The sequence below is a fragment of the Phragmites australis genome, chromosome 5, assembly GCF_958298935.1.
Source record: "Phragmites australis chromosome 5, lpPhrAust1.1, whole genome shotgun sequence".
Taxonomy (NCBI): Eukaryota; Viridiplantae; Streptophyta; class Magnoliopsida; order Poales; family Poaceae; genus Phragmites; species Phragmites australis.
The window spans coordinates 4,381,200-4,393,513 of record NC_084925.1 but is presented as its reverse complement, the minus strand read 5'-3'; the positions used below and the strand labels follow the sequence as shown (position 1 = coordinate 4,393,513).

The window sequence follows — 12,314 nt, the reverse complement described above, 5'->3', positions numbered from 1 at the left end:
TATTTTTTTCGGATGCGCCTCGTCATTAGCTTCGAAAGTAGAGGTCAAACGTTGAAATCGAACTCCGTATGAAAAAGTTATGTTTCTTTTACTGAACACTGCATGAATTGGATACAAACTTTTTAATACGGAGTCCGATAAAGATAAACTTTATATTAACATTGTAAAACTTGAAGATATGTATAATTTTATAGTTGATAACCTTTTCATGTATGATCATTTAGATGTGCAAATAGCTATTCAAACGTTCGATGAGAAGATGTCAAAATGATTGATTTTGCTATTGTACTCAAGAACGAATGAGAGGTGAGATGGTTAGAGAGGTCACGCACGCAAAGCTTCTGATGGAGGTCATGAGTTCGAGTCCTGGAACTCACGTGAAAAAATAGCGAGTGAGCTGTGATCAGTACTCGAGCTTTGGGTGATAATCAACTATCACTGCCGGCTGAAGCCTTTAGCCAGCAGTGATAACCCCTTCACTGCTGGTTCTCAGGTCGGCAGTGATAGTTGGGGACTATCATTACCTGTTGCCCACTACCGGTTCCAAAACTAGCAGTGAATGGGGTTTTGAAGCTAGCAATGTTAAGGGTTTCTGCAGTAGTATGAATTCTCAAGAAGAAATAATGCACTATAGGTACTGGATGTTTCAGTAGTATTTTATTAACTGCTGTAACGCTTTGTCTTGGTATGCTGTTTTGCTAAGAATAGGCTTATGATGTTAGCTTTACGATCAAGGGGGAAAATGTAGTGGGTTGATCTCGGTCTAACGTGCCAACATAACCGAGAGAGATATGGTTATGATCTCATTCCGTGCTACGCCTATAAAGATAAGGGGGAGTCGACACCTCACAGGTGATTGTTCCCGTGAGGTAGCCTCTCCCGCACACACCCATACGTGATCCACCAATTATCAGGGGCGCCGCAGCGCAACTATAGGGGATCGATGACGTCCTAAAAGGGGTCTGAATTAGGATATTTAAAACTAATCAATTTAAAAAACTTTACAAGATAAATCTATATCAATTTCTATCTAAATGTGCTCTAAGTTTATCTAGTGTCCTACTCTACTGTTCAAAAGATATTGCAGCCTATCTAGAAAGTTAAATTACAAGAATGTAAATACGAAAATGTAAACGAGGTAGAGATAACAAACTTGGCACAAGAGATTTTTATTTTGTGGTATTGATGACATAAACGCCACCATAGTCCATGTTGGGGCTCCACCAAAAATATGCTCCTAAACGACACTCAATCACGAGATTGTTCCTTTAGCTTGTAAAATAGTTCATCATCGAGATTGTTCCCTCTTTACACACGTATAGGACTTTTTCATTGCCGGGAGTGATGCGTCGGCACATGCGCTCCAGTGGGCCATGCCAGAGCTCGTGAAAAACCCAAGAGTGATGCGTAAGGCACAAGCCGAGCTGCACGAAAGCCTCCAGGGGAAGCCGACGGTGACGGAAGACGACTTAATCAACCTCAAGTACATAAAGCTCATTATCAAAGAGGCCCTAAGAGTGCATCCGGTGGTACCATTGCTTCTCCCAAGGGAATGCCAAGAGCCACGCAAGATCATGGGGTATGATATACCTAAGGGCACCACTGTGTTTGTGAATGTTTGGATGATCAGCAGGGATCCAAAGTACTGGGACGAAGCTGAGACGTTCAAACCCGAGCGGTTCGAGGCGGGCACGGTAGAGTTTAAAGGCACAGACTTCGAATTCACGCCCTTCGGGTCAGGTCGGAGGATGTGCCCTGGCATGACATTTGCGCAGGCCAACATGGAGCAATTGCTCGCCATGCTCCTATACCACTTCGATTGGGAGCTCCCCGAGGGGCTGGCGCCGAGCGAACTGGACATGACAGAGGAGGTGGGAATCACATTGGGAAGGAAGCACGATCTTTACCTGAATCCATTTGCTCGTGTGCCCATGCAGGCTGCTCCCTAGCTGCTCTACCTGTAACTGAGTCTATCGAGCCTAAATAAAGAGGTCATGGGCAAAACATGTTTTAGCTGTTGGTTTTGTTGTTTCCGTGATCCAGTGACGCTCTCTCGTGTGAAAATAGAACAACATTGAAAGTAACTAGCATGGTAGCCCAAGAACTGTACCTATAGAAATTAGGGTGTCATAAAAGGCTCGACCGTGGTGTGGACTACGCATGCACCATCATCTTCCTGGTCCAAGACTGCACCCAGAGCAATTGCCAAAGTTCGGCCGCTCTCACCACGTCGAGCTCGTGGCCTCGTGCTGCAGGGCATTTGCGCGTTCCTTTAATTAGCCGCTGGACGGTTGTCGTGCAGTCTGACGAAGCCGTTTCGCTATGAACTCATAATCTTTCGCGGCATGTTCGATCGACTGGACCACGAAATCAGGATAGGCTGGAGGACGATGGCCGACGCCCGAAACGATGTATTGTTGCTTCTAGCTTCTAGTTGTATCACGCCCGTCCTCATGCATCATCTGGGCGTGTGGTTGGGCTTGGGATCGACGTGGTCGAAGCGCGCGACGAGAAACGCCATGGCATGTGGTTGGGCTTCCTGGGCTGGGGATTGACCTGGGCGTGTGGTCAGTGGCATGGGCAAAACATATCCATTCGTGTTTGGATTTTCCCAAACGCCTCGCTGCCGGCGTCGCCGGGTGCCCGCTCGGTGAGGCCGTGAACGTCAGCGAGCGAAGCGCTACGCTCATCACGGACTCAACAGTGCGCACTATGATCGGGGACAAGTTCGAGAGGCTGGAGGAGTACCTGGAGGAACTCGCCGCGGCGGCGCCCCAGGCTGCCGTGGGTGTGGTGCTCCAGGCTGGTGCAGGATGCGGTGTCGCAGGCCGATGTAGATGTGACGCTGCAGGCAGCGACCGCCGAGAGTATAGAGAGGGATGGTCCTTGCAATTCCATTACCGAAGAGAGCCAAATAAAGAGCGTAATCAATGTAATCCGTTACCAGTTGCAGTGTTTTTTTTATAACGTTTACATTACTGTTTGTATTATCCAACCAAACACTACTTAGTATTAGAGAGTAACTTAGTAAACATATATTTGAGATTATCATTAGTATGTATCTTTCTCATAATAACTTACTTTTAAACAATAATATCATGAATAAAATGGTGCTCGATAAAGAGGAAGCTTGAACTTAAGCTCTTTTGTTTTTGATATATATATATATTGATAGTCTCCCAGAGCTAGTAGTTGTAAAGCTCTTCTATTGAATGAAATTAGTACAATCTCGTGCTGATTCATTATAAAAAAAAGTTCAATTCCGGCAGGAATGGGAATATGAAAAAGACACGCGTTCCAAATTGTTGCCTTACTCTCTTCCTAACATCCAAATGTAAAGGAATATCAAGAAAATAAAAGGGATAAACTTCTACTCGCCCTCGCAGACATTTATTGTCACACAAATCCCTCAATGCGGACATCGTAGCCAATTCCTGGAAGCGGACATCGTAGCCCATTTTGTTCAAGTGGACTCGAAGCCCATTTTCTGCAGCCTTCTCTTTTCGGAGATCAGTTTAGGCCCATCTCTTAACAGGCCGATTGGAAGGCTTGTTACAGAGGGCGAGCTGGGCAGTTAACTAACCGCACCCTGCCGCCGTGCCGCCAGGCTCACCACCCTGTCTCGGGAGCAGGGTTACAAATATCGTCAGTGATCACTTGTTTTTTTTGATATCGGACGATTCGGTCGTACCGTTTTTATAAACCGAACGATAATAGGTTAAATTTAAATTTAAATTTAAAAAAATTCAAAAATTTAATAAAATTCAATGGTTTTTATCGAATTTCACCGAATTACTGTACGGTTACCGCGGTAACTGCGATTACCGCTGCCGAGCGGTTTTTGAAGGTAAAACATATTTGTAAACCTTACGCGGGAGACCTCGGCTCGCCGCATACCGCCCCCATCGATCTAAAATTCCGAACCCAAAACCTTAGGATTATTGCGCAGCGTCAATGGAGGACGAGGAGTACGAGCGCCTCTGCGGGGCCTTCAGCTTCGCGGACCAGACGCGGCCGTGGAACCGCCCGCCTCCCTACCCAGTCGCCGGCCTCGCGCTCTCCAGGTCGAACCGCTCCCTCCCCTCCCCCCTCCTCCGCTCTTCATTACAATTTCTGATCGGTTGCTGCAAACGGCAGCGGATAATGAACACCCCTCTGGTGCTTTCGTGCGGGAATGCGTGTGGTTTGGGATCATAAGAGCCGGTTGTTTTCTATCGGTGCGGTTTCCGCTCATCTGGTGGTTTCGCGGCGGAATATTAATCGCGGTTTCTGTGCGAGGGGAATTCAGGATTCGTGTGATCTGGCTTGGGCTTTGAAGTTTCGACGACTTCCTCGTGATGACCCCTAGCTTGGAGGAATGGTTGTGATCGTTTTATGTCGAATTGGGCAGTTGAACCGAGTCCGCCGTAAGGTTTACACATTTGTTTGGATCCTGAAAATAGGTCCCTAATGGCAACCGGAAATAGGTGGTTACCGTAAAAACTGATCAAAATTTGATGAGAATTCGAACAGATTCAGTCGGTCAAATTTGCAATTTAGAGTAAATTCAGACCGAATTAACCGAACGGTAACCGATCAAATTCCACGGGTAACCGACCGAATTGACTGATTTATCGATCGGTTTTTCCGCATTTCTCGTATTGACCGCATTAACTAGTAACCAGTCAAATTTCCCGATTTAACTAGCGTCGTTCTCGGTAACCTGTGAAGTTAAAAAAAAATCAAAAAAATAGTTCAACCTTGTAAAATTAATAACTAATTTATCTGAGCTTCAAATCAACTGAAACAAAATTTGTTAGTTTCCTTGTAACATGATGTACATGATAAAAGTATTTATACTCATAAAAAAGTTGAATATTTTCTATGAGAAAATGTATTTGCTAAACCTAGTTAAATACACAGTTAACTCTTTACTAATCCAAAAATCATGAAACCAATTTTGTTAGTCTTCTTACATGATTCTATGTCTTTTTCAAATACATGAACTCATTAAATTGTTATCTTAATATGCGGAATTGTGTAAATGTGTTGCAACTAGATTAATGCATAACTAACCCATCACACGTCTAAAATTATTGAAACCACTTTTAGTTTACTATGCTATTCTTTATGTAGGAAAAATAATGGTAGACATGAAAAAGTTAATTACAATATTGTTTCTTAATATATTCACTTTCTATTTGCGAACCTTTTAAAAATTATGGAGAAATTAATAAAACTCTAAATAAAGTGAAACTAATTTTAAAGATTCTCTTAAGATACGCCCTATGCAAGAAAAATATGTGTTGGCATGTTAAGTTTTTTTCTAACATAAGTTTATAAATATGTTGCACGCTTCAACTTTTTTTTCAAACATCCCCCTATAGAATATGATGTAAATGGCATTATTTTTAAAAAAAATTCACGAAAGGTCTTAAAATTGTATCTGTTTTTTTTAAAGATATTTTGTGATTTATTTATTTTATTTTTTAATTTAAATTCGAAAATCGGCCGTATTATAAAATTGGTGCGGACCGATAAGCTTGGTAATCTCGGTTATCGACCAGTAAACAACGAATTTTCAAACCCTGGTCCGCCGCAATCTGTAGGATGGAGTGCCCGATGATAATTTTCATTAGTTTTAGCATCAAATTTCTAAGTGCGGATGTTTTGGATTTCGTTTTCAGGTGACAGGACTAGTGGTTCTCTCGCCAAATACACAGATGGTGAATTTGATAAGAAGTTGCAGATAGACCGGGGGCATCAATCTGAAGTTTTACAATCTCATATGCCGTTTTCCTTTTGCTTTAGATATTAGTTGCACGCTGCTTGGTGAGATCATGCATACCGTCGCTGTAGATTCTTGGAGTTATACAGCCAGTTGCATATTTACATGGTACGACTGGAGCTGACAGATGACTGCTTCCTTTATGTTGCAGTTATGTTGGATGAATCTGGGGTACTTGTTCGTTAGTATTAGATAATCAACAGCAGGCTGTCAGTTTTTTTACCTGAATTGACGAATTCATTTTAACTCAAAGTGGCCTCTGTTATGTGGGGCCGGACTTATAGCAGGAATCACAAGCAAACAAGTCCAACTCGGGGCAGGATTAGGCGCCGATTCAGTTGCTTGCCAGATAAGATAGTCATTAGATTCAGTTTGGTTGTTAGCTTAAATTAATTTGGTTGTTAGCATCAGGATTGAGTTTGGATTTTCAGTTAGCAGTGGTTTGACCGGCACTCTATATAAGTAGGCTGATGGAATTAATAAAGGCAGCAAAAAGCTTTATCTCCTAATCTATCTTCTTCTCTCTCCATGCTCTGCACCCGTTCAACCACCATAGCTCCAAGGAGGCGAGGTTACATGCCTCGCTCTCCCGTCGAGAACCACTACAACTTGCAAACCCCTAGCCCATCCACCAACCACAACACCTTAGTATCAGGGTAAGGCATTCCTGCCGCTACCGCCAACACTGACGCAATGGCCGAAATCAAAGATCCTGACGTTGCCCTCATGGCCACACTGGACACCATCGTGGCCAAGCTCGATTTCATGGAAGGCAAACTGAGCAACATCTCTCAACAACAGGCCGTCCACAATCTCGCCATCACCTGCCTGGAGCGGCAAAAGTAGGAGACGACTCGTACGCCCCGTTTCGTGACAACTCCTGCTCCTACGCCGATGGGCGCCACGATGAGCGACCCCCATGGTTCCATAAACTTGACTTTCCCAAGTACAATGGGAAGGGAGACCTGCTGCCATTCGTCAATCCGTGCGAGTCATTCTTTCGTGCCTAGCGCATCGCGGAGGAAGAAAAGGTTTGGTTAGCGTCATTCCATCTCCTAGACATGACATAGCTTTGGTACATGCGGATCGAGCGGAAGAAGGGCATGCCGACCTGGCATCGTTTCGCTGAGCTGCTGCACCACTGCTACGGCCCGCCATTGTGTTCCAACCTGCTCAGGGGGAGTTGGTGGTATGCCGCCGAACGGGATCGGTGGCCAACTATCAAGATTGTTTCCTGGAGCTGCTCGCATGAGCGGGACCCCTCAACGAGGCACAACAGGTACAACTGTTCACCGTCGGCCTACAGGAGCCAATGAGCCTCGACATGCAGCTGCAGAATCACCAATCTTTGGAGATGGTGATGAGCCTCATGCATTCCTTCGAGCGCTGTGAACAAGTGGTGGGCAACATCACCGGGGCTTGCTGCAAACACCACCGACCACCACAACTACGTCGATCCAATCCAAGGCGGAGGTACCTACACCCTCAGGCGCAGGGGCCGTGGCACTACACACGATAATGGTGTGGTCATCCACCATCTCTCACCGGAGGAGATGGAGGAGCACCGTCGCTAAGGGCTCTGCTTCAACTACGATGATAAATATGCGCAAAGGCACAACCAATAGTGAAGCACATATTCCTCCTCAAACTCGATGATGGGGAGGTTGAGGAATGCACCCAGGAGGACACCGTGGAGGAGCCGCACATCTCCCTGCACGCCATCTCCGGTGTGAAGACCAGTGATACCATACAATTCCAGCTACGCATCGGCGACTCGCTACTCAACGCCCTACTCAACTCGGGCTCCATGCACAATTTTGTGTCCGAGTTCGTGGCGTGCCACATCAACCTCTAGTTCCAGCCCCACAACCACCTCCAAGTAATGCTCGCCAATGGCGAATGTGTGCCGTGTGCTAGCGTGTTCCAACGTGCCGCCTTCTCTATCGTCGATAAACACTTCACACCTAACTTCTTCGTCCTCCTGTTGGGCGCTTACAATGTCGTTCTTGGCACACAGTGGCTAGCGACTCTTGGGCTGATCCTTTGGGGTTTCGGCTGGTTGAAGATGTCCTTCTGGCACACAAATCATCGTGTGATTTGGCAGGGTGTGGCGCGGTTGACGAGCCCAAAACTTCAGGTGTGCGAAGGTCGGGACTTGCTTGGGCTCCTCCTCGCCGAGTTCACCGACGTGTTCGTTGAGCCATGTGGGTTGCCACCACCGCGTTCCCAGGACCACTGCATCCATCTGCTTCTGGGAACAGCGCCAGTAGAGGTGTGACCGTACCCATAGCCCACACGCCAGGACGAGCTAGAGCGCCAGTGCCACACAATGGAGGTATAGGGCCTCATCCGGCACAGCTTGTCCCCTTTCTCATCGCCAGTCCTGCTGGTGAAAAAGGCTGGCGGCTCATTGCACTTTTGTGTGGATTACCGCACACTTAACGAACGCACCGTCAAGGACAAATTCCCCATTCCGATCATCGATGAGCTGCTGGACGAGCTCCACGACGCCACCATCTTCTCCAAGGTAGACCTTCAATCCGAGTACCATCAGGTGCGCATGCACCCATATGATGTGGCAAACTCCTAACTCCATTGACCTGATAGGACTGTCCTACATACCATAGTGACTTGGCTCTGGGGTGGTTTCTCCGTGGACAATGCCACCTTAAATCGGATCCTAAAGTGTTAGTTTATGTTGGAATTGCTTTGCTCTTTTCTTTACTACACAAGCAAATAAGATCGAGTTTTTTATTTTCCATTTTAGCACTGGCTTCTTCTCGCCCCAAAGTCCCTAGCAGCCTTCAGTCGCATTATCCACGATGATCTATACAAGTTCTTGGTCATGCCCTTCGGATTGACCAATGCACCAGCAACCTTCCAAGTACCAATGAATGATGTCCTACGGCTGTTCCTCTGGCGATTCGTCCTTGTTTTCTTCGATGACATCCTCATCTACACTTCGTCCTAGGCAGGACACCTCCAACACCTACGCGCCGTCCTCGAGATTTTGCGTGTCCACCAGCTCTTTATCAAGCAGTCCAAGTGCTCGTTTGGGGAGGAGACAGTCACATACCTTGGTCACGTGATCTCGGCGGCTAGCGTCGCCATGGAAAGCAGCAAGGTCCGGGCCGTAGTGGACCAGCCCATGCCATGCTCGGCGTGGGCGTTGTGTGGCTTCCTCAGCTTGGCCGTGAAATGTCGCCTAGAGGGGGGGGGGGTGAATAGGCGAAACCTAAAAATTCTGCAAACTTAAAACAACGGATTAAAAAAGTTCGGACCTTCCGCACTTTTGTCTGGAACCTCCGCACTTGTCCAGAGGTTCCGAAGAAAAGTGCGGATACTCCGGACTTTTTAAGAAAGCTTGAATTGGAGCAAAATCTAAGATAAGGTTTGACAAATTTATAAGTTACCAAGCATCAGTAGATGTATGCCAGCCTATAAGACCAAATACCTGTAGCTCAAACTTTGCAACGAGATAGATCGGTTTAAACCCTAGAATTCTATTCAAACGAAAGATTATAAACAAATGCTAGAAATTGAACAAAGTTGACACAAGAATTTGTTTACCGGAGTTCGGCCACTCCACAAAGAAGTGCCTACGTCTCCATTGAGGAGCTCACAAAGAGCCGGGTCTTTTCTAACCCTATCCTCACCAAAGCGACCACAAAGATCAAGCTTCAGGTTTCTTACTCAACTTGTCGGGGTGATACAAACGTCCCGAGGCTCACCACAAACTTGGAAGCTCAACGGGCAATGCCTTGCCGTCTAGGTGGACGGACCACCAAGGGTAAAGAACTTGAAACCACTGGCTTGACGAAGAAACGAGTGCTCAAAAGATGGCTTTGTACTTCACTAGCACTCTTGCTTAAATTCACTCAACCATAGCAAAGATCTCAATAAGAATCACAAAAGGGGAGTGAAAAGGAGCTTTTAATGTGCTAGAAGCCTTTTGTCTCAAAGCTGGTCAGAATTAAAGGGCTCAGTTGCTGTTGCATTTAAGGGTGTGGGGTTTTTATACTCCACACTCAAAAACTAGCCGTTATGCTCTGAAAAGTGCGGACCCTCCGCACAAGTCCGGAACCTCTGCACTTATGCGGACCTTCTGCAGTTAGCTGAGAACTCACTAAAGTGCAGATACTCTGCAGAAAAGTGCGGACCTTCCGTATTTTTCTAGAAACAAAAGTTTTAGGGCTAACTTTCTATGACTCTCGTGGGTTTGTTTGGACTTTTAAGCACTGTCTCTGTACAACCAAGTAGATTTCATGTCCCCCTTTACAGTACAGCATCCTAAACTCAAATATAAAGCATAAAATAATTTAAAAAGTATAGGAGCCAAGTCGCTTTCCTTTATTCATTTTTGAGGGGTTCACAACGTGTCACATTTTTTACTTGATGGAACTAACACCTGTTCATAACTCATAAAACTCATTAGTTCTTTAATTACTTTGTTATTATCACTAAAACCCACTTGGGGGCCTAGATGCACTTTCAGGCCGGCTACTACTGTAAGTTCATCCGCTGCTTTGGCACAGTCGTGACGCTATTAACAAAACTGCTACGGGAGGAGGGATTTGTTTGGCACGAGGAGGCGGACGTGACATTCTAGGCACTTAAGGGCGCACTCACCACGGCACAAATACTCTGCCTTCCCAACTTCGAGTTGCCATTCACCATAGAATGTGATGCGTCAGGAATGGGCTACGGCGTGGTGCTCCACCAAGGCTCGAGTCCCATAGCTTTCTTCAGTTGACCGATGGTACCTCAGCACCAAGCACTAGCGGCCTACGAGTGTGAGCTTATCGGTCTAGTGTAGGCTGTGCGCCATTAGTGCCCCTACCTTTGGGACCATCGGTTCACGGTGAAGACGGACCACTATAGCTTCAAGTACCTATTTGATCAGCGCCTAGCCACCATTTCGTAGCACCATTGGGTAAGCAAACTTTTGGGCTTGTTCGTTTTGCAGTGGAGTACAAGCCCCAATTGAATGTCTTCACGGATGCATTGCCACACTGAGATAGGGATGTGGGCACCTCCAATGTGTTGTCGGGCCCTAGCTTTGACCTCCTCAACGAATTCAGAACAGAAGCGGCCGGGGACCTGGCACTGTTGGCACTGCGTGACCAGATCATAGGAGGTTCCCTCATGGACCCATGGGCTCTTACGGATGGGCTGATCACATTCCAGCATCGCTTGTACATACCACCAACATCGTCGTTGCTTCCTGTGGTGCTCGCAGTGGTCCACGACGACAACCATGAGGAGGTCTAGAAGACTATGCACCGTCTCCAATGCGACTTCGACACTCCAAATGTGCGAACAATGGTGCAAGACTTTGTGCGGGCGTGCGTGGCGTGCCAACGCTACAACATCGAGCACCTTCACCCAGCAGGTCTGCTTCTTCCCTTGCCGGTGCTGACGGTGGTGTGGGCAGACATCGCACTTGACTTCATCGAAGGCCTTCTACAGGTGGGTGACAAGTCCATCATCTTGACGGTTGTCAATCGCTTCTCAAATTATGCCCATTTCATTTTGTTGGCACATCCGTATAGAACTGAGTCCGTCACCCAGGTGTTCTTCATAGAGATTGTGCATCTGCACGGCGTGCCGGTCTCCATCATCTCCGATCGGGATCCTATGCTCACTTCAACATTTTGGTAGGAATTGTTCCATGCCGCGGGCTCCAAGCTCCACCTGAGCACAACGTTCCATCCGTAGTCAGATGGGCAGTCGAAGGCTGTCAACAAGGTGATCACCATGTACCTCCGTTGCATGACTAGGGATCGTCCATGGAACTGGGTGCACTGGCTGCTATGAGCGGAATACACCTACAACACATCATACCATTTTGCACTCCAGGACACGCCATTTCGGGTGGTTTATGGTCGCTATCCGCCGTCTCTTCACTCGTATGAAGCTGGCGATACTCACGTCATGGTAGTAGCGTGCACCATGGTAGAGCGAGACGAGTTCTTGGCAGATGTCAATTTTTTACTGCAGTAGGCGCAACAGCTCACCAAGCGCAACTACGAACATCATCACCGTGACATCTCCTTCATTGTGGGCGAGTGGGTTTGACTCCACTTACACCACCGATCGCCACCGGGGATTCCTGACGCGTCCATAGATGAGTTTCATCCAAGGTTCTATGGGTCATACTAGATCACAGAGGTGGTCAACCAGGTTACTCTCCGCCTGACACTACCACCGGGCGCTCGCATTCATGACAACTTCCACATTGGCATCCTGAAGAAGTTTGTTGGCTCGCCTCCCTTAGCACCGTCTGCTTTGCCTCTGCTCTAACATGGCGCGGTCATTCCAGTGCCCGTGCGAGCTCTCAAGATGCATCTCTGTCGTGGAGTGCGGCAACTACTCGTCCAGTGGGATGGCCATCCAGCGTTAGCTGCTTCCTGGGAGGATTTGGTACCATTCCAGTAGCGCTCCCTGCACTTTCAGCTCGAGGACAAGCTGTTGGTCGAGGGGAAGGGGAGAGATGTTATGTGGGGCTGGACTTATAGCAGGCGCCACAAGCAAACCAAGTCCAGCT

The 12,314-nt window shown here is 47.1% G+C and overlaps 1 protein-coding gene across 1 annotated transcript; it reads left to right on the top strand.

Annotated features, from left to right (window-relative positions):
- Window positions 1-1,340: 1,340 nt before the first annotated feature.
- LOC133917380 (ent-isokaurene C2/C3-hydroxylase-like) lies at window positions 1,341-1,949 on the top strand. The gene has a single exon (XM_062361284.1). The coding sequence runs from the start codon at window positions 1,374-1,376 to the stop codon at window positions 1,947-1,949; it is 576 nt and encodes a 191-aa protein (XP_062217268.1). The 5' UTR covers window positions 1,341-1,373.
- Window positions 1,950-12,314: the final 10,365 nt, after the last annotated feature.